This window comes from Mugil cephalus, chromosome 21, assembly GCF_022458985.1.
Source record: "Mugil cephalus isolate CIBA_MC_2020 chromosome 21, CIBA_Mcephalus_1.1, whole genome shotgun sequence".
Lineage (NCBI taxonomy): Eukaryota > Metazoa > Chordata > Actinopteri > Mugiliformes > Mugilidae > Mugil > Mugil cephalus.
In genome coordinates, this window is record NC_061790.1 from 3,030,170 (window position 1) to 3,054,082 (window position 23,913).

The 23,913-nt window shown below is 42.4% G+C and overlaps 1 protein-coding gene across 1 annotated transcript in view; it reads right to left on the reverse strand.

Annotated features, from left to right (window-relative positions):
• galnt14 (UDP-N-acetyl-alpha-D-galactosamine:polypeptide N-acetylgalactosaminyltransferase 14 (GalNAc-T14)) overlaps positions 1–23,913 on the reverse strand; it is a 169,772-nt gene that overhangs the window by 116,745 nt on the left and 29,114 nt on the right. Inside the window, exon 2 of the mRNA XM_047574094.1 lies at positions 12,682–12,851. Coding sequence (XP_047430050.1) covers positions 12,682–12,851 — 170 coding nt within the window. The remainder of the gene's footprint in view (positions 1–12,681; positions 12,852–23,913) is intronic.

Below are 23,913 nucleotides of genomic sequence, written 5' to 3' on the forward strand. Positions count from 1 at the left end.
CACACAGACACACAAACATGCGGGAGGACAAGAAGGAGTGGATGTAACAGCGGTGTTTCTCGTGAAGAGCGGTGGTGACAGGATGGTTGACAGGCACTTACACCGGCCGATCGATGAAGAGAGATCAATATGTGACTGGGACAATCGATGGCTGCCACAACCTCTGGGGCGCACACACACACATACACAAAGACACACACACAAAGACACACACACACAGTACTGCGCAAAAGTTTTAGTCATGTGTGGAAAAAAGCTGTAAACTAAGAATGCTTTCAAAAATATAAATGATAATGGTTTATTTTTATCAGTTTACAAAATGCAAAGTGAGAGAATAAAAGAAGAATCTAAGTCACACCAATACTTGTCGTTACTGCCCTTTGCCTTCAAACCAGCATCAATCCATGCATCCATGTCCAGGAACCCGGGACCCAGTGAACTAGTCTAGACTCTGATGGTGGGGCCAAGGATTTCTTCCCGATGCCCAATGACAGTCAGGGTGCTGAGGTCTAATCTGACCCAACAAATATCCCAGGAGTTGAATTGATTTGTTCCTTTAATGTTTATGGGCAGTGCCACTTTAAATTCAAACCCACATCACATTAAATAAGGGAAAATATTGAAATATTGTAAAATTGCAATAAATTAGTTTATTGACAGGTCACCTCATGTACTGAATAAAACCTGAACTTGAAAACACCACAGGTCTTTTTGTTGCCACAGTCAAATTTAACTCCTTAACTTTTTAGTCAGTTGAGGTGGTTCGGTCATCTGGTGAGGATTCCTCCCGGACGCCTCCCGTTAGAGGTGTTCTGGGCCTGTCCCACCGGGAGGAGGCCTTCGGGGCGCCCCAGGACACGATGGGGGGATTATATCTCCCATCTGACCTGGGAGCGACTGGGGATTCCTCCAGAGGAGCTGGTGGACGTGGTCGGGGAGAAGACCGTGTGGACTTTTCCTGGTGGAGCTGCTGCCAACATGACCCGGACCCGAATAAGTGGTAGATGGCGACGACGACTTTTAGAAATTTAAATTATTGCCTGTTCGTTCCTTCCAACCGTGGTCACACATTGATTAGTCAAGTTATACCAAAGAGTCACCATTTGACCTTATCCTGCTAACCATCTTCAAACTCTACATCATCTTGAACCATGGAGGCCGACTACTATTCTTCAGCCGGGCTCGTCTACTTCAGCAGAGAAAAATTAAACACTGAACGCCACACTGGACACAGCGTTTTTTTTTTTTCTTTTAAGACTGGACTGTTTCTTTAAGTTTCATTATCCATGCCTGAAATATACCACGGCTTAAAAAGTCGGCCTCTAATCTGCCTCCTCTCCTCCCTCTCCATCTCGCCTTCACAACTCAAAGTGGATTTAAAGGAGGTGAAATCAATGAGACATCACAGCTTCACTCGGATCCACCGTTTCAGTCTATTTCGAGGAGCGGCGGCGCCACGCCTCACGTTCCAAGACGTTCGCATATGTGTTTTCTCACCGCGTAATCCCCGTCACTCATCAATAAAGCAAAAGATACAGAAGAGAAGCAGGAGGACCGGAGAATCCAGAAGAGTAAGACTAATCTCCTCAGGTATCAGAGCAGATACAGATGTAGCGTCGTCTGCTCGGCGATGGCTTCGACATGCAGCCAGGGCCGCTAGCTGAGGCGCTAGCTGCGGTAAAGCCGCTTAGCGTCACTGTCACTCTGCGACGATGTAGAGCACCGGGGTGCTTCAGAGCTCAGGTTCCACATCAGCAGATTACCCACAATACACCAAGGGATTTCCTCGCCTCACAGAGAGCTCTCGGCTGCGGCGGACCGTGCCGTTTGTTGGATTCAGAGTAAACAGCAGAGACTGTTTCCTGACGGAGACACTGGGACAGTGGACTAGTGAACCAGAGTTCAGGATAAAGCTGGCGTCATTAGAGGATGTTAAATAACTGAAGTTACGTCTTCATTCCTTGATCCAGGTTCATGAATTGCCTGAGTGAAAGCTAGAAGTTTAATTTATGTTGCATTATCTTTTCCCTCAGTAAACCAGTCAAGGGTGCAGATTAATTTCTGCCACTTCTGAAGCCATGAAATGTATTTAGTGATTTCTAACGACAGCGGAATAAACAATATTTCTAGTCACGTCTAATTAATAATTAATTCCTACCAGTGGATAATTAAATAGTGCAAGAGGCTAGTGAGATTTTACAAATGACTAAAGAGCCTGAAAATGGAATCTAAAGGTGATAATTACTATTTATTACGTGTTTGCATTTGATAGAGTTGCTTTTTTCATTGGCCGCTCGGAAACCTTCAGTCTCTCAAGATTTGATGCTGAGATGCTTCTTTGCTTTAAAATGCAACTCCCTCTAATCAGGTCCAAAAAAAAAAAAAAAAAATGAAATAAACTTAAACTAAACTTAAAATGGTACAAACTGGAGCCATATTTATAACATGTAACATGTAGGAAGCTTCTGATCAAGGCTGGGTATCGTTACTGACGTCCAGAAATGGGTTTGATTCTATTCAGTATCAGTAAAGTTAGAGATAAACGGTTTTACTCAGTTACGAGAGAGATTTTCACAAAACTAATGTCATTGGTTCCAGACCTGCATTGTATTTCTCCAGTGTGTTACCTCTGGTTTCACATCTTGCATGCATCTTTGCTTTTCTGCAGCTTCAGTCTCACAATGCCGCAGAGACTGAATCGATCCAAGGATTTCATGAATCCATATCAGATCTTTCAAATCTGAAAGACATGTTCAATGTCAGTAATCTCGTTGCAGACCTAGAAATACAGCCGAACTGCTCAGAACCACAACATGAACACAGCACAATGAGAATTTATTCAGCATTTTACACAGGCTTTTGCTTTTAAATGCCGTTGAGTCCTCAAACTTGTTAGTATTTCCATATTTTAATGTGTTCTCAGACTTTTCGACCCCACTGTCCGTCATACTTGGCCCAAAGACAGTGGTAGTTAGTCAGATGCATAGCAACTGATGGAAGTTGATGAAGGTGTTGCTATAAACATGCATCTTATTTGTTGGAGACAAAACCAGGTCACCAAAATTTAAAAGCAAAAGCAGTGGGTGATCATGAAGAAGTCTGGTAGAAGACTCATTAATTCACTTTACAACCAGACGTCTAATGGAACATTTCTAATCTATACGTCTAGACATCTGTTGACTTTCTTCGACGCTGGGCTTCCTGAGAGGAAGCAAATAAAAGCGATGCAGATGGAGGTTTTTTAAGGGGTCACGTCCTCGACTCTTTTTGTGGAACATTAGTTCACACAGAATCTGAGTCTTGTGGTTGTTTGGTGTGTTTTTTTGTTTTTTTCCTTCCATCTGCTTTTCAGTACCAGACTGTGTGATCATTCGTCAGTGGAGCAGGTAATCAAATAAACGAGCTTGACGAAGGAAAATTAAAATCATTCAAAGTCAGAGTTCAGAGGGTTGTTTTTTATTTATTTACTTTATTCTTTGTGGCTTTTTTTCTGAGGTTTGTGAGCCGAGGAGGATGAGGAGCGTTGGCGTGTGAGGCACCAAAGCTAATACAGTGATTAATGTTTAGCTGGGAGTCGTGATTCATGGAAATATGACTAAATGGTTGACTGAGTGTGAAAGGACACTGACAAACACACACAGAGGGAGGGGGGGTTAGTGAATGACTGCATGATCTAGTTAGCGATAAGTGTTCAAGGATCACTGGCTCAAAATGCAATCAACTCATTAGAAACCGACTGAGTGGACTGAGGGTTTATTTTTACCCCTACAGCTCTTCATGTTGGAGAGATGACAACAAAACACTGGAGCGTTATCACATCTCCGAACCTTGCAAAACAAAGGAAATGACAAATGTGTTCACGGCTGGTGCGTTGTGCTTCAGAGGAAAGAGGGGGAAGATAATTTTGCAGCGTTTTAATGTCACAGCTTCAGAGAGGTGACATTTCTTTGATGTGGAGGCCCGTTAAAACCCCACTTCCTCGCTAAAGAGACGGTGACGCAGCGATGTGGTGACAAAAGACCATGAAATGTTAATGAGTGCTGGGCGAAAACACCTGAACTTAACTTTGAGGTGACGCGACTGCAGAAACAACCAGTGAGAAGAAACAACATGCCAAAAACAGTGCATGGACAGTGCAGTTCCTACCACTCATCAGTTCAGTTTCCAGACTTCACGATACGATACGTATCACGATACTTGAGTCACGATACGATACATTATTGCGATATTTTACATAGTTCACTGAGAAATTTCAAAATACACGTTCTAATGTGCATCAGATGACATCAGTGATAATTTACTGAACAAATTGAGTCAAAAAAACAATGAGAATCCAATGATCAATTTCCAATTTATTGCACTTGAACAGAAAAAGTGGAGGTGGAGGTGTGGAAGTCACTCACCATCGGCCCAAAACATGACTTTTTCTTTTAAAATAGATAGAAAGACATTCATAATCAATATTGTATCAGAAGAAAAAATATCACGATACGTTGCCATATCTATATTTTTTGCCACCCCTAGTTTCCAACAAACCCGAAACTGCAGAACTGTGCTCACAACTGAAAGTCCAGAACACCGGTTAGCTAAGAATAATGTTAAGGATAAGATCTAACAGGAAATTACGCTAATTCTCAAACAGAGAGCGACGACGCCCAAGAGAGCTAGTTCTTGGTGATCCATTATGTTTTCTAGGCCTAAGAACAAACTGGGCATAATTTCCACTTTTGAAGCATAGCCGGTAAAAGGGTTTAACTGAGGAAAGCAAAAATCCTGGAACGTCCTGTCAACTCTACAGTTTCTACCACCAGGCCATCACACTCCTCAGCTCACGCTGAACTAACCTCTGGACACTGACTGTGTATCTGCTGGGAGACTACAATGTGCAATACTCGGGGGTGTATCGATCTGATATTAATATCGGATATTGGTCCGCTATCAGCGGCCTGCATCTACAGTCTCTGACACAAGCACTATCATTCCAGTGTGCTAAGGTGCTAAGAAATTAACAAGGCTTAGGTGTAATGGCGATATGTGATGGCAATATTTTTCATTAACGTCTAAAAAAGACGTAGCACCTGAGTGCATTGAAGAGACACATATCAAAAATTTCACACACCTCACAACATTTCTCACACTGAGAAGTGATAAAAGCCGCAGCGCATTAATAGCATAAACTGTATCTAAAACAGATTAGTAATATTCTTTGTAAACAGCATTCAAATCTGTATTACTACTAGAGTGGTATTATTCTACAATTTTCACGACAATAAAATAATAAAATCAATCTAGTAATTTACCCCAATTTACACAACTAAACACAGAGCAGGACTTTAGTTCCTACCACTTTACCAGACGTTCATCAGTTTGGTTTCCAGCAAACCCGAACAACACAACTGCACTCACAACTTGTACGAGGACAGTAATCTCAAACGTGATGTTTTATACCATGGTGAGATATCAGCTGACGTTTATTATGTGGGTTAGCCAACGATGGATGTCAAGGCAGAGGGATGATGCCCAGGAGAGCCAGTTCTTGTTGATCCGTATTGTTCATTTCATTGTTATATAACAGAGGATAACCTAGGACAACAAAGTCTGGTGCGTCCTCTACTAAACCGTTTTACATGATGTCAAAGCTTAGCTCCTTCTGGCGTCTATAGCTGTAGCCACATCGACATATTTGTTCTTCGTTTGCAGATTGGAGCAAAAAGTACAGAAGCTTGAAGCAAAGTGTCTTCTGGTGATTTGTGTTGAAAGTGTTTTATCAGTCTGATCTGAAGCATCTGCGCTAACCATAGAATGAAAGAATAAAAACGCAACCGTCTAAAAATATAATCGGGTCATTAGAGAAAAATACAATTCACCAAGTGAGCAGCGCTCAAGCATAAACAGCTGCTGAGCTAAAAGCTAATGGCTAATAGAAATGCAGTGTATTTAGTTAAATGGAGTGCATGTTCATACGTTTTAGGTGCACAAAGGCATTTTTTTTCCTGGTCATGGCGCCTCCCCAAAAGTTCCCGCTGGTTTATTTTTTAACGTTTCTTTTAGCAGTTACAGTAGGACATGGTTCCTGGCTGCTCTGTGTCAGCCCATTGTCTCCGTGCTTGGATCTAATCCCTGCAGCGTAGCGGCGGTGGGGCTTATAGGCTGCCTGTTGGAGAGCAGACGGAGGGAGGTTCCCCTGTTCACCGAGATAATAGCCGAGCACCGAAATGAAGTGGTTTAATACGAGCGCACACACACACACAAACACAGCCTCTCCAGCTCTGCATGTGGCAATTATCTCTCCTCTCAGCAGCTCGTGGCATCTGCCCCATCTCCTCCATCTCCTCCACCTAATCTCCTCTTGACTCTTCTTCCTCCTGTTTCTCTTAACACCTCCTCTCTTCTATCTCTTCATCGTTTCTAAGCCGTTTGTACCTTTTCCCTCTTTCAAACTTGACATAGTGACAGAATAAACTCCTCTCTGGTCCCTGTTTCCACCCATCATTGATTCTGATGCAACTCACAGACACCTACAATACGACTAAACACCTAAAGGGAAAACGACACACTGAGGATGAGTGTCATCCAAACAGATACAAGGGTGGCGAATAAAAGCATCGTGGCTTAGAGTCGTTTTGATTTACTGGAACAATATTTTTTAGGCTGTTCTCTTCAGGGGTCGCTAAAACGAATCGTTGTTTTTCCATCTCGTCCTTTCCTCTGTATCCTCCTTCACTACATCCATAAACCTCCTCTTTGATCTTCTTCTAGACCTCCTGCCTCTAACCAGCTCTAACCTCAACATCCTTCCACCAATAACCCTCCTCCCCTGAGCCAAGTCCAAACCATCTCAACCTAGCTTCTATCACTTTATCTCAGCTAAGCCAGAGAAAAACCTCAACACCTTCAGCTCTTTCTCAAAGCCACTGTCTCTAACTTAGAGAACCTTTCCTTTCATCCTCGCTGCTACTCTTTCATCACACCTGTTCATCTCTTCTCCACCTTCCACGTTGCTCTGGACCCTAGATTCTTAAAGTTTACTGGAACAATACATTTGGAATAAAGTGACCATCAGGGCTAATTGTATTCACATGTGTCACACATGGACATTATTTTTTTCAACTTGATTGAAATGGTTCTGATGGACTGAAGGACCGAGGACTGAACTGATCCAGATCCAGAAGACCACGATGACCAGGATGGAGTCACATTTTCATGGACTCCAGCTTTGTTCATCTTGTAAAACACGTGTTAGAACTGGTCATTTTGCTGCCTCCATGTTTCTGCGCCATGTGAAGTAATGGGGGACCCAAATTCACGACACAATCAGGGGGAGCAGGATGAACAACCGAAGGAACAAGGTAACAAGGTAATCCTGAAATGGAAGCCGAAAACACACTGAATCTGGGACAACAAGTAGGTAACGCAACAGACAACTTGACAAATGACAAAGGGAAAGACGGGGCTATATATATATATACAGTATGTGTGTGTACATACGTAGACAATGGATGTGGGTTAAGGAGACACGTGAAACTAACAAGGACGCAGCACACAAGAACAATTGGGAAAACACTAGAAAAGAAGTAAAACTGGAGGAAAGACACAAAGGCAACGATCTTTTCAAAGTAAAACAGGAAGAACGTTCAGGGAAACCAAAACTGAAGCACATGTCTGCTCAGAAATAATGGATTTATTCCAATCAGACAGACCCATTGAATCAGACAAACAGATTAGGAAAGATTTACAAGACTGAAAGCTCATTCATACTCAAAAATGAGTATCACATTATATCAGCCTGCATCTACAATCGGTGACACAGGCAGTCCATTCCAGACTCTGGCTCTTTCAGAGACCACGTGATCAGAACAACAAGGTGTGCTAAGATGCTAACAAGGTAGCGGGGAGACAGATCCAGAGCGGTATTTTTCCATTAAAGTCCAAAAAAGATGTTGCAGCTGAGCGCATTTTTTTAAGGTTAATGTTTTAAGGTTAAAATTTATGTGCCTCATTGGTTAATAATAAGTTCTTCTCATGGCTAGTGTTGATGACTATCACTTGATCGAGCCTTTTCTAACATTCCACTCTACAAAATAAGTAATAAAAGTGTGTATGATTCGTTCAGATATCACTACGAATCTATACAGGTATCAGCTGCAATATCTGCACCGTAAAATGATTTAGTAGAGCTTGTGCAACATGTTTTGTAGAGATCTCATGTCAGCCAGACACTGTCTCACCCTCGGACACTGTGACAATATAAGCTACGCTACGCTATCAACAGAAAATTGAGTGAGTGTTAGTGTTGAATGTTACCACTCTTCAATGTGATGCAACAAGAAAAGAAATGGTGTTTTGGTGATGAAACTTTACTGTCATCGTGCTGCAGAACATTTTTTTTTTTTTTTTTTTTTCTCGGTGGCAGGGAATCAAACTGTGGTCACGGGAGGTACAAAAAGCATCCGAGTGCAACACTTTCTTGTCTTATCGTTTATGTTTTTCCAACCATTTCTTTCTGCAAATCTCCCAGTCACACCAGCTTCACTCTGAGCCGGGGGAAGCTATCCAAAGAGTAGGAAGCACCTCAGCGAGTCTCCAGCAGGAACGAAGGTGTTTCTAAGAACACAAAACCTCCAGTCAAGGATTTTACTGCAGCCTTTTTCTCAATTCTCAAACAGAGCAGGAGGGGGGGTAGCTATCATTATACCCCTGCCAAGTTCCTCCTGAGATCTACAGCTCCACGCTAACTGTGTTAACAGATAATCACAAACCGCCCTCATACACACACACACACACACACACTTCACCGCTGTCCTATACGAGATAAATGAGCGCTATCAGCCCCCACCACCTCCCCGCTAACAGATTAATGTGTAAGAGTATCCCTGGTTTCCCCTCCTACACACCACTCTCACTTTCTCTGTCAACCACACACACTTCTCGGTCGCCTTATGTCAGCCCGACAGTGAATTTCCCTCCTCCGGTGGCGCAGCAGATGATGCAGGCGATTGGCACAGTGTGCACTTTGCGCACACTGGCGCACACATATGTGCAGACGTGCAGAAACACTCACATTTGCATATACGCGCTGTTAGAAATAGCAGAACGCAGCTATGACTGAGTCAGGCCGTCTCATCTCGTCTGCGGGGTACGTGTTGAGGCGTCGTACGCAGATTTTAGCTTCCTGTGTGAGGCTGTAAACTGACGCGCTCACCCACACCAACACCAACACCAACACCAACACCAACCAGAAACAGAACCACAGCAGCAGCAGCAGCAAACCACCCAGGACAAACTTACTCAGTTAGCAATGGACATCGATAACCAGCTCTTTAAACGGGTTAAAAGAACCGATTCCAACTGGTTCAATTCATCGACATCATTAGCCTTCATGCTCATCGATTCCCCGATCGATACTTTTTGTGCCAAATCTTTACATCCCAGTCCAGATGGTGGCAGTAATGCTCCTAAAATATATTTGCCAATCACCATAAAATGAAAGAAGAAGAATCTTTACGTCGTCCACATCACGTTGTGATGGCAAAGAGGCTGAAACGGTCCGAAGTGACTTCACTTCTCCAGTGAAGGTGTAACTTAAGCTAATTAGTGTAATTTTAAGAAAGCATTAAATACCCAGAGTGCAATGTGTTTGACATGAGAGCCAGTGAGGATCCATCCAGAGACCAGTTTCCTGTTTATTTACTTACACAAGCTCTTATCTCTTGTTTAGAAACTGAATAAAATTGATGTTGTTTACACAAAACTACAAACGCCTACTTTTCCAAGACCAAAAATGTACAGGTGGAATTCATGAAGAATCAGATTAATAAGCAGAATTGATGATGGAGCAGTCCCTAGTCACAGTATCCGCCAGAAGAAACAGTCGCCCCAATTAACACCCTCATACAGTGTCCAATCAGAGAGCTGGGTCGCCTCCAGCTGCCTGGTGACCTTTACTCCACCGGTGTCAGACTCATTTCAGTTCAAGGGGCCGGACCAGTAACATAATGATCCATAAATAACAACAGCTCCTAATTATTTTAGTTGTTTCAGTGCAAAGAAGAACAAGTGCATCATGACAATCTGAAATTAATTAAGAAAAACAAGTAGTTCAGCGCATTGCTCTTTGCACAAGGAAATTGTCTTGTGTTAAGTCGTTGTCTTGTGACTTCCTGTTTTATTTTGAATTCTCCTTTTGTTTCAGGTAACTTCCCGCTTCCTGCCGTGTGTTTCCCGCTCCTGTGACTGTCTGGGTTTGAAATGTGCAATGCAATAACTAATAACACAATGAATGTATTTTCTTTCATTTACTACAGTCACCATTCGTACCTACTGGATATATACAAAAAGCAAGAACGCAAATTGGTCTCATTTGGGTTTTTCTTATTTCACCACTCGTCCAAGTGGCTTCTTCAGACCTTAACATCTTCAAAAAAAACTTGATTCATGGACCTGGATGACCAAGAGTCTTCACAGTCTGACACAGTCACATTTAAAATGAAGCTGTTTATCTACTAGATGTTCAAAAAAAAAAAAAAAAAAAAAAAGATAAAGAAAAAGGATTTAATCATAAATTGGACGTGATTTCCGTTAGCTTTGAAGAAAGAAATCCAGCTCTTTCTTAGCTGAAGTGATGCAGGAAGATGAAGGAACTGAAAAATACATCCAGACCAGAAACACGATGATGTAATCCAGTGAAAAACTGCAAATGTCAAAGATGTTATCCGGTAAACAAATAAGTATAAGGGATCAAAGAGTGCAAACAGTAGCTCAGCAAAAAAAAAGGGTGTGTTTCCCGTATGATCTGAACCGAGTTTTTCCACAAACGCCTGCAACTTTTTATCAGCTGGAATATATAAGTACTCCTCCGCTGCTGCCGCCGCCGCCGCTACCGCTGCTGTCAAAGTAGCAAGCTCCTTATCTTCCTGCTGAGCGTCTTTCTAACAGACGAGGACAGTGCGCCTCTAAGAGGATTTCTATTTTGGTTTAATTTAATTTCTTAGCGGACAGACAGACGAGTTGTAATTTGGTGGTTTCCCATTGATAAAAAAAATAATCTAAATTTGTTTTAGCACAGATGGGGGAATTAAGGAGCTGCTGGCGTGGTATTGTTTGAGTATGTGTGTGTGTATTCGTGTACATACCTGTAACAGTAAGAGCTGAGTTGTAGTAAACTCTTCTCATGCAGGACAGGTTCATGCGTTTCTATGTGAGTTTGCATGTTTGGGACCTATTTAGTTGTGGTTTGCTGTGTACTGGCTTGAGCAGTGGTTAGAGGTGCAGCTTGAGGGCCAGAAAGTCCCAGATTTCCCCAAATTTGCTCCATGGGCAACCTAGGCTTTTCAACCCGTTTTTAATGACCCAGCTTCGGCTTCGAGTTGAACAGGAATGCCGCATCAACGCATTAATTTACACAATTACGTTGATGTACCTGCCTGTCACATTCAGATTTTGAATATATAGAAGCTCCAGGGCTGTGAGCAGCTCAAAAACAGAGCAAAGTTTTGGTCTTCTCCCACAAGAAACCGATCTCTGAAGGGCAGATATTTTTTTTTATCGGTCGTGGCAGCACACTGGTAAGACTGAGATCCACAAGCTGGTCTGCATCCAAGGAGAAGAAGAGATTCAGCAGCAGATATCAGGAACTGTGTAATTTATTAAAATATCAGCAGCCTTTTGAAGGGGTTTGACCGGTCCATTCTTCAGGTCATCAACAAACTGAAAACGTTAAAAAAGATACACCATGCCGTCTATTGTTTACCTGTAGTTCACTGTACTGACATGTGTAATGCTGATGTTGTTGTCAACACAATTACGTATGGCTGTGAAGTCAGACCCAGGACTGCTGGTGATATGAAAGCACACCAAAGGCGAGTCAACCCGTGTCTAAAAATACCGTGTAAACCTGGCGTTTTTGATGTGAAAGTGGTTTACCTGAGGCTGCAGCCCACTGCTCCAACTGTACACACTACTATGTGAACAAATGGATGCGGGTCAGTACCTGTGTCAATCAGCAGGAACATAATTCCCCTTCTGGGATCGATCAGTTATTATTCAAGTTATTTAGGCCCACCTACCCCGACACCATCTCTCTTCTTCCTTTTCTTCTGTTATGCACAGACAAACATGCACCACATACATGATCCATCGCAGCCAAACACTTACACAGACCGCGGATACTGACACATACACTCCATTATTTGTTAATATTTGCAGTAATAACATAGTCTTTGACCCAAGCACGCACATCTCCCTCTTTGTTGTGGCTTGCGAGCCGGTCGTAACAATCTAAAACAATCAATCTGAGAAGCAGACAGAAATACCAAAATGGAAACACGCTTCTAACAAGCGGATCAATCACAGCTCTTGTGTTCTGAGTCATCGTGACACATAGTTACATTTCTGGGGGCGTCAGGATGCAGAATTAGGGTCTGGGCTGACGGCGTAACTACTATAAACACAACAGAAGAAGGAAAAACGGATGAGTGGAAGGATTTATGATGTCTCTGTAACTACAGTCTGTTCCAAAGAAGGAAAAGAGGTGAACCAGTGGCAGGTTCATGGACTGTCGAGGCACAATGAAAAGCGTCAGAGACGACTCAAGACACAGAGTGAGTCACAGCTTGTTTTATCTCCACGCTGAACTCTGTCCACCAATAACCGCTCATAAAACGGGTCTGAGTGCGTCAGTACCTGTAGTGCCGGGTGTCCCGCAGGGCTCGGTTGCTGGGGATGCGTTCGCTCTCCCTCTGGTTGAAGGCGTACAGGGTGTAGGGGTCGTCGCCGGGCTTCCAGCGCCGAGCGCTCAGGTAACTCCGCTCGTCGAAGCCCTCCAGCATGTCCTCCCACTCCGCATCTGAAATCTGAATAAAAGCACGAGTCAGTCATGGAGGAGCATGCTTCAGATTAACACTTCACGTTACACAGAGGGAATCAGCTTAGAGTTAAAAGGCTGGAGGTCAAAACATCTGAGAACACTTGAGGACAGAGATCTAAGTCTGCTGGACTCCTAAGTCTCCTGGACGGTCAGATGAGGCTGGTCTCCACCTCCACCAGCATCTACACCTTGACATAACTACACCAAACCTGTTGCACTATTAAAGTTTTTTTGCTAAAATATCTAGAAGCTTCCTCCTCAGTGACTTTCTTCTTCTGTAGTACCACCTAGATATTATCTAGGAGAGGTAGTAGACACGTTTTTAATTTTTTTGTGTACATTTTTGTTTAAATCATTGCCGATTACATTTGAAAGAAAACTTCCCACACGTCTCCATATATTACATATATCTCTGGCATAACATTATGACCAGTGACAGGTGAACTAAACAACCACCCCCACCCCACATCACCGCCTTCCATTCCTTTGAGGAGCTGCAGTAAATGTTTGACACCTAATGATGCATACACACACATCAGCCACAACATTATGACCACTGACAGTAAGTAAATAACATTTAAATCACCTTGTGTGAATTCAGTGTCCTGCTTTGGAAACTTTTGGACCTGGCATTCATTCGGGTGGATGTTACTTCGACATGCACCACCCACCTAGACCAGACCAGACCAGACCAGACCAGACACCCCCACCCCTTCCATTCTCCGGTGAGTCACAACTGTTTTGGAAGCAGGTTTTGTTGACTGACATTTACTTGGTATCAGTCACCAGACTGGACGACAAATGGTTCAGAGCTTTAGTCATAGATGTCACATTCTGAGCGTTGGATTGTGTGTGTGTGTGTGTGTGTGTGTGTGTGTTTGTGTTTGTATTCACGGCACTTCTTCTTAAAAGCCTCTGAAGAGCTTTCAGAGGTCATTTGACTTAAAGAAGATTCAGAGAGGTCTGTGCTCGCTGCTCTTTGGTGTTTAACAGGATGAATGCTGGACTTCATCCTCTTTGTCTCGTGACTAAACCTCCGAACGCTCTGAGCCGAGCTCCGCCAGAGGCTTAGCATCGCTTCAGAGTGCAAAGTATTTGTATTCTGCTCGTGTAATTCTGAATAAATGTATTTATTTATTTATCCTTTTGAGTTTACAGCGAGGCACAGAAACAAATCCTTAACAGTGTCGGAAATCTGTGATGACGCTGATGAGGCTGTGAAGTCCGTTTTGAGGATTTCTTGTGTTATCATTTTAAATATCTGGACCCTGACAGTGTATTTAGTGTCACAGTTGGTTGGTTGGTGGCCAGAGGCTGAGACTCATCATCATCATCATCATCATCATCGACATTTATTTATCAGCTGTTCTTGGAACTCAGAAAAACTCTCCTTACACTGAGATTCTTTTTTCTGTGCACAGTCGTATAAAACTACAATGATCAGCCACAACATTATGACCAACATTAGCCACGTCATTTATTTTTCTATTTCACTCTTCTTTTCTTACATTTTCTCTCCTTTTCCCCTCTTTCTCCTTCCATTCCTCTCTTCACCTCCGGTTTTCCAGTTCAAACATGTTTCCTTCTCTTCATCTCTTCTCAACCTTATTCCTCCCTCTTCATTCACATCTTCCATCTTCTTTTCTCTACTTTCATATTTCTTTCATTTCCTTTTCCCCTTTTTATCTCTTCTTCTCCATTAGCCTTTCTCTTCCTACACCTCTTTCCTTTTTCTTTTCCTCCTATTTCTCAGACATTTTTTTCTCGTCTTTTGTCCTCGCTCTCCATTCATTCTCTTCCATTTTTTTCTTTTTCTTGTGTTCTTCCTCTTTTTTATTCCTTCCCCCTCCCATTGGTTCTTTTTTTTTTATTTCCACTTTGTCGACCCTGAACCTTGAGGTTTTCAAAGAGAGAAGAGCGGCAGGAAATATGTCGACATGTTTGCTCTCTAGTTTTTCTTCTTCTTCACATTATTTGTTGCTTTCACACATTTTCTCTCCTTTTAACTCCTCCCATTCCTCTCCTCTTTTTCCTCTCTTAACTTCCCTTCCTGTCTGCATCAACCATTTTTCCATCTCTTCATTCCCTCCTCTTCGTATCCTCCATCTACTTTCATTTCCTTTCATATCACTCCTTTCTCTGCCTTTCTTCCTCTTCTCTTTTTTCCTTTCCTCTCCTACTTGCATCCCTTACTCCTTACACCTTCATCTTTTCTTCCTATTCCTCTTCTTGCAGCAGTAACAGTAAATATCTGTGCTCCTTTTTGTTTTTTTTGCAGAAGTAGAACCAGAAACTACCATCACTGCAGAAAAAAAAAACCTCCCTTTCCTACTATTTCCACAAAATCCAAACACTATAAAAAAACTAAGATATAAAATGTTAATGTGGCTCATAAATCCAGTTCAGCTCCAAAACAGCTGGCGGTAGAAAAAACAACAACAACAACAACAACAAGGTGGCTTTAAAATAAATAAATAAATAAATATAAAAACAGCTACAGTTGCACTTTGTGTGTGTGGAGCTCTCCCGGGTTAAAAGAGAGGAGATATATGTTTTATGAGAGAGTCTGAGGGAGGAAATGTGTGTGTGTGTGCGCATAAGAAATAGAAAGCACATCATAAACACAACACCGGAGCTTCGGCTAAATAAATAAATAAATAAATAAAAACCCCGGGGGCCATATTTCTCCCCAACGACCACACACGGAGTCGTCTGGTGGATGAACGAGCTCAGACGACGACACTCGCAGGGTCACAACGCTGATGGTTACACAACAACATTTATGGTGGAGCAGCTGCCTGGATGGAGGGAAGCGACTGGCACTCTTCCTCCTCCTCCTCCTCCTCCTTCTCCTCCTTCTCCTCCTCCTCCTTCTCCTCCTCCTCCTTCTCCTCCTCCTCCTCCTCCTCCTTCTCCTTCTTCTCTCATGTCCTCCTCCTCCTCCTTCTTCTTCTCTTGTCATTATTCAGCCGTACGACTTGCTGATGCGACACATTGTCTAAATGGGGCCATTAGAGGACTGGGAGTCAGACTGTGTTGGTAGTTTTTTTTTTTATCGTGGCGGGGCCGTTAACAACGGAGCATGAAGAACGAGAGGGAAGGAGGATGGGAGGGAGAGAAAACGGGGAGGTAAAAAAAGTGATAAGGGAGAGAAGAAAAAGAAAAGATAGGGGGAAAAGAGGTAAAAGTCTGGAGGACAGGAAGAGGAAATACATGGAGGGTGAGAGACAAAGAAGAATATAGGGAATGAGAGAGGAAAATAAAGGGAGAAGAGATAAAGGGATGGAAACATGGAAGACTGGAAGGGAGGTTGAGAGGGAAGAGAAATTTAAAAAAGTGAACGAGAGAAGAAGTTTAAGGGAAGAGGAGACAAAGAATGAGGAAGTCTGATAACGAATAGAGATGTGAAGGTAAAGAGAGGATGCAGAGGGGGAGGAGAAGATGGAGGGGAGACTGGAAGAAGAGAAGGGGAAGAGAAGAGGAGGAAAGACAGATGAGGAAGTGGAGATATGAAGGAAAAGAGAAGAAAAGAAAAGAGGTGGAGGCTGAGAGACAAAGAAAAGAGTTGACAGTAGATAAAAACCTGGTTGGTGCAGAAGAGGACGTAAACCTCCTGAGACCCTGTGTCCTCATATGGGGACATCAGGTTTGTGGTAGCTTCTTGTTCTGCTTCATTTAAACCCATTGTCCTCATAAGTGGACGCCTTTATCTGCCATCTAGTGGTAGAAAAGAGTCAATGCACTAGTCGGGGGTAAAAACATGATTCATTTTTATGGGTGAAACTTGTCTATTTATTCTTATTAAGTTTGACATGACGAGCAAATTTAACAATTTCTGTCAGTAGCAACAAGCTCAAAGATAATGTTTAGTTTTTAACCCCCTGAGACCTAAGCTTTTATTTCAAAAAAACTATGTCCTCATATGTGGACACTGGGATTATTTCATTATTTATATTATAATAAAGTCACCATATGTGTGACAAAATATAAAACTGTTTATTTTAAGGCCTGAACATGGCTGAACAAAGAGAACAATGAAGTCCCAACGTGCTCATACGATTACTTGCTAATTAGCAACGTTGTAGCTTGTTGCTATCGATAAAATTTGTTAAATATAAAACTAGAGACCTATATAAGAATTAATAAATATGTTTCCACCTCATCCACTTTTGTCCTGTGATCATCTGTTGAATGAATCATGCTTTTACACTGACTAGTGTATTGACTATTTGCTTCCACTAGATGGAAGACTAAAGTGTCCACTAACGAGGACATCAGGTTTAAATGAAGCAGAATAAGCTGCAATGAAACCTGAAACTCAAAAGGCTGAGAGGAGACAACAGAGAAAAAGGAAAGTAAAGAGATGAGAAGCGATATAGCTAGGGCACCAGGAGATGAAGGAGAAGAGGAATGGAACAAGTCAGAGTGAGAAAATGTAAGAAAACAAGGATGAAAATAATGTGAAGCGAAAGAAAAACGTGACAGAAAATATGCCCCCATATTTTCTACCATTTTTCTCTCTATGAATACATGATGAAAGTTCAGGGTCACAGCTACAGATGGAAGATGGAAAAGAAAAGAGGAACCAAAAGAAAAAGAGGAAGAAGTAAAAATGTAATGAGGAGGAAGAAAGAAATAAAAATAATGATAAGAAAACTGGAAGTAGACACAGAAGGAGAAGAGGATCAGACAAGAGACAAGGGTGGGGTTGTGATTAAGCTTCTCTGAGCTACACACAAACACACACACACAGACACACAAACCCACGGCCTTCTTCTCGTCTCTGTGAGATTTGTTTGTGTCTCGTCTCGCTAGGAGCTCAGGAGTGGCTGCGTTCAAGGTCCTCTCTATAATATCCTATTTACAAGAGACAATCACACATCTACACATCTACACACACACAACTACACACACACACACACACAGCATGTCTTCCTAATGCACCGTGGCATCCTCTCACTGCTGCCTACATGAACACAGACATTCAATTAACAAACCTGAGGCACACACACACACAAAAAAAAAACACTGAACAAACAATGTTTGTGTGTCTTTGTGTAGATGTGAGTGTCTTTGTGTAGATGAGTGTGTGTGTGGAACCTATTAATTCATCCAGACGAGACAGGCCGATACATTTAGAATCATAATGAGGAGGCTGACACACATCTCTGGCCGTCACGGTCGTCTCATAGTTGACATGGACAGAGGCAGAGAGAGGGTGGACGGTAACCAACGGTAACCAGCGGTAACCTGTTAAATTAAGGCTTTAATGGAGAATCAAGGTGTTAATTTGAAAAGACACAAGTAAGGACGGTAACACAAGAACCTGATCTGATTTCTACTTGTTCAGACCGGAAACCTGAACCCTAGAAACTGCATTTAGGGGATTTGACCCAACCTGTGATGTGTTAAACTGTTCTCAGTTCATTAGGAGACGAGGCTGTTAATAGGAAACACACAAAATAAGGCACAAGGTCAAAGGTGAATAACATCTAAATTGTCCTGTGACAACCCAATGTTCTGCTGGGAAACTTTTGGACCTGGCACCCATTCATGTGGACGTTTACATGAATATGGGTTTTCGGTGAAACCACTTAAGTCTTAGATGTTTTTAAGCCGACCATCAATGACGGGATGGGCATCAATAACCGGTTCTTTTAAAGTTTCTTCTCGTCTGCGGGGACACGTGTCGAGGTGAAAAATAAATTAAACTCGTGCTGTCTAACCACGAACCCATGTCGCAGCCCAAGCCGAACAGCAGATACTCCCCACGCAGATCTGGTACCTACACCAGCTTTCTTTCGTTGTCCAGTTAAAGCCCGATTAAGGCGTATACATGCCGGAGAAAATCAATTTCCCAACGAATCACATTATCTGTGTGTCTTCATCAGAAAAGGAGAACTCCTCCCACTGAATCTCTTCGTCCCTGTGCCTGTTTTTCTGCCTCCATCTTCTACTACCACTTATCCTCACTAGGGAACCAACGCACTCGCCCACATCAACAACAACCACAACCACAACCAGAACCACAGCACGAGCAGCATTTTTTAGTATTTGAATTACTGTAACTCAGAGTGATTTGCTCTACTGACAACATTCAAAGTGTGGCTCTACACAGGGAAGTTGTGCATTTGTCTGGAAGACCTTCGTGACATCTCTTTACCAACAGCTCCCTCTCTTCCCGGAGCTCCCCGACCTGCAGCCGACAGCAGCGGTGCGTCATCATTAAAATGATCAAGTATCTGTGGGATGACTCCCACTAACAACATTGTGTTGCCAGACACCACAGGAAACCTTCACCCTACACAATATTAGGAAGGTGGCCATAATGTTATGCCTGATCGGTGTACACGTCTCATGAATGGAGAAATTAGCTACAGACTATAAAACTGTTGTGTTGTACCAGGCTGTAAACATGTTTATTTCTGCTGTGACGTTACGATATTATAACATGGAGCTTTGTGGGAGTGACTCACTGTTGGCGCCTCTAGTGGTTGTTTGTGGAACTGCTGTTTTTGGTACTACTGCGTCTGCTTAATTTGTCAGCTCTGGAGTTAGTTCAGACCAAACACAAAATAATCTTTTGAACTTTTTCACATCAAAAACCTCATTTCTTTGTATCTGTTGCAGATCCTCCATTAAACTTTTACTAATATTTGCATCAGCTTCAGTAATTACGATGCATCTCACTATTATCCAGTATTAGTATCAAGCGTCTTAGTGATATTTGCAGAGTGTCAACAGGTTGTCAGAGCGATTCACACGGAGGCAGCGGAAAAAAAAATAAAAAATGAAAGAAGAGGCAGAAGAGGGACGTCAGCCTCTGAAGACAGGACGTCTGCTAATGAGAACACGGCTCTTTGAAGATGTTAGTGTGCGAGTTGCAGCCTCTCCACGGCACAGACACTGATCGATACAGAGTCACAACAGTGTAGGTTTAGAAAAACAGACAAATTACATAAAAAAAAAAAACATCTCCTCTTATGTCTGACAAACCACAAACTCTCCTTCTCCCTCTTTGTGTGTCGGCCCCAGTCTCATGATGAATCACCCATTATATCCAAGGCATAAATCACGGGAGCGTCTTTATTATCCCCCGTTCACCGCATGAACACATGAACACATGTACACGGAAACACACACGTGTCAACCCCTCTATTATGCAGTGATGTATCACCTTTGTAACGAGGAAGCAACAAAGCAGCAGCACAACAAGTGTGATGTCTCCATTATTAAGTGATTCTTCTTAAATTATTTATTTGCTTTTAGTAACGGCAATTTAAACTGAGAGTGCTGGTGGTTATCAGAGGCCGTATTACACACCAGGGGCGTCCACATCAAGCTTTTTTTTGCTTCTGATCTGATCTTAAATGTCCTAGAGTTGGTCCCCTGTATATCCTAAAGGCTAAAGTCTTTCCTTGTCTTCTCCCAGAGTCGACTGATGCAGTTCTTTTGTAGTTTTTTTGGTGGCGAATCAAGAACAAGAAGAATTAGTGCGGCTTGTAAATGTATCTCAATCTATGTCCAGGCGGAATCAAAAATTATGCCTTTTTGTCACACAAAAATTGCCTATGGTCAGCGGCCCTACACTCCAACCTAGAAAGCTCTTCACGTAAACAAACGGGAGCTTCCAGATTCATTTCAAACTGACGCAGAGTCATAGAAGAATCCATTAGCAGTGTTTTCTGGAGCTGGAATATAACTTTTATGACTTTATGTTATTTTCGCGACTCTTTGGCTTCTAGCTCTCTGAGTTTTTGACGCACAGTGAAGATACAGACATCGTTGTAATCAGCAGCATCTCTGCTTTCATATGTGTCTATCTTGAAGTGGTGAGGTTAGTAGAAGCACTAAATGGGACGTTTGGTGTATTACATGTTTTAGATCGTCGGTAGCATATGGATCTCACCTCAGCTTAAAAACAGCTGAAACACTTTTATTTAGACAGGCTTTGAGCTGAATATCTGTTTTTTTTTTCATTGTCCATTAGGTCTTTGTTTTTTTTTTAATTTCTTTTAGTTATTTTGTAGCTTTAAGTTTTACTTCTACTTATTTCACTTTATTTCATTTTTATTTACTAAGGAGCTGTCCTTTACTCACAAGATTTTGGTTGGAACAAGAAGAAATCGTCTTTATATTTGCTGTTTTTTGGAAGCTTTGAGGCTTTATGGCCGACCTACAGTAAAGATATTAGGTTTGTCTGAAGTCTGATCCGATCATTTTAAAAATGACTGGTTCGACCCCAACACCAGTTGAGAGGTGGATAGCAATATCGTCCTTTATCTCATATCATCATGACTCAGGTTATGAAGGTGGAAAGCTTTTCCAAAGGTGAAAGATTATTATTTTCCTCCTTTTCTGTTTTATATTTGGTACTTCTTTCTTCCCTTACACTCCTTCTTTCATTTAATAACTTTTTTTTTGTCTAGGATTGCATAAGATGTTTGTGTGATGTGATGATTTTCTTGGAAAACAAACGAAAATGCTCAAACTAAATTAGGCACTAAGGAAAATAAAAACACGGATACAGATCCTGAATGCATTTCGGAAGAAATGAGACAAACATATGAATATGGATTTTCAGCCGCAGATTAAACATTATGTCGCACAAGGCTTACGGTGAAATCTCTAATCAAAAAGAAATCTAACAAATAAGACAAGAGATAAGCATCCAGAAGACAGATTATAGGGAGCTAAGAAATAAGACAAACAAGGAGAAGAGGGGGAGAAAATGGTGGGATTAGTTACAGCTGCAGATAGGTCAAAAAAAAAAAAAAGCATGTGAGGAGACGCTGGTGTAAGACTCTCTACATCACTCACAGCCAGACAGACCTCATTTACATAGACTCCTTCTAATCCTGTTATCTTTAACTTTGCCAATTAGTTTTTGTGCCACAGCGAGGTATCCGAGTCGTCTTATCTGAGGGTCACGACGAACCGTCTCGTTATCCCATGAAACTGTTTTGTAAGATTGTGACTTTGGCATCTTCAGAGTGACTCGTTGGATTGATCAGTTCCTCACGTTCTGCTTTAATCCGAGCGGAGGAGGCAGACGGGTTTAAGATTTTGTTACGAGATTATTAAACCTTGATGTTGAGAAAGAGCCGTTTGGTATCTATTGGTAATTGTAATTAATTTGCAGTGTATGCAGGAACAAGTAAGAAGCAGCACTGGACGTGTTGGAAAGTAGAAATATCGTTAATCAGCTCAAACTTCTTTTTTTTTGTTATTTGTTCTTTCCACATTAACTTTAAAACCAGAACTCCTGTGTTGTATTCTGAAAACATAACAGTGTTTCCTATCGTGTTTAATATGTGGAAAATGTTTTGCGATATAATTAAAAGAAATCACTATGTTTTCCTGCTGAACTTGGTTCATTAATCCCAAAATAAAATAACGTTCTCCAATGATAATTATTAATTCTGTTTGATCAACAATTAGAGCTGCGTTTACGAGAAAATGATTCATTCTCCCGAATAAACAAATACACAAGTCTAATATTTCTCTCTTCTCAATTCTTCGGTTCTTTTGTTCTCTTTGTCTAGTTGTAGGAGCTGAGTGGAAATCTGTCAATGTTTTGAGTTATTTTTATGCAGAAATGTTCAATTCTGAAGGAAAAAATACTTTTAAGTGTAGTTTAGTCGTATAGAGTTTTGTTCATCATGCTTTAAAATGCTGATGTCTTTAACAGCCTCATCCTTGTATTAGTTATTAGCTTGTTAAGTGGTTTTACTCAGATGCCAGTGAATGGCAGCAGTTGCAAGGCCATTGGCCATTGGTTCCAACTGAAGGCAGCAATAATAAACCCACTGTGTTCTGTTGCCAGCTAACTGTATGCTAAATGCAAACAGGGTCATGTTTACAGAGTTCCAGAGAAACATGAACGACGCTGTGAGGAGAATTCTTTGGTCTAAGTTCACACTGATACTGTAGTTTGAGCCTTTAGAGAAAAGCTGTCAAACTCATTTCAGTCCAGGGGCCAAATACATTCACCCCAAATTGGTCTCAAGGAGGTCGGACCAGTAACACAATAGCACAGTGGTTCCTGACCTTTTCCAACTCAGGGCCCACTTCCTCCGACCCCTCAATCATTCAAGGAGCTGTCCTTCAGCACCACACCTCACCCATACAAGGAGCTGTCCTTCAGCACCATATCTCCTCAACCATTCAAGGAGCTGTCCTTCAGCACCATATCTCCTCAACCATTCAAGGAGCTGTCCTTCAGCACCACACCTCAACCATTCAAGGACCAAACCGTCAGCACCACACCTCAACCATTCAAGGAGCTGTCCGTCAGCACCACACCTCAACCATTCAAGGAGCTGTCCGTCAGCACCACACCTCAACCATTCAAGGACCAAACCGTGAGCACCACACCTCAACCATTCAAGGAGCTGTCCGTCAGCACCACACCTCAACCATTCAAGGACCAAACCATCAGCACCACACCTCAACCATTCAAGGAGCTGTCCGTCAGCACCACACCTCAACCATTCAAGGACCAAACCATCAGCACCACACCTCAACCATTCAAGGAGCTGTCCGTCAGCACCACACCTCAACCATTCAAGGAGCTGTCCGTCAGCACCACACCTCAACCATTCAAGGAGCTGTCCGTCAGCACCACACCTCAACCATTCAAGGACCAAACCGTCAGCACCACACCTCAACCATTCAAGGAGCTGTCCGTCAGCACCACACCTCAACCATTCAAGGACCAAACCATCAGCACCACACCTCAACCATTCAAGGAGCTGTCCGTCAGCACCACACCTCAACCATTCAAGGAGCTGTCCGTCAGCACCACACCTCAACCATTCAAGGACCAAACCATCAGCACCACACCTCAACCATTCAAGGAGCTGTCCTTCAGCACCACACCTCAACCATTCAAGGAGCTGTCCGTCAGCACCACACCTCGACCATTCAAGGAGCTGTCCGTCAGCACCATACCTCAACCATTCAAGGAGCTGTCCGTCAGCACCACACCTCAACCATTCAAGGAGCTGTCCGTCAGCACCACACAGATATCAGACATGCCGGCAAGG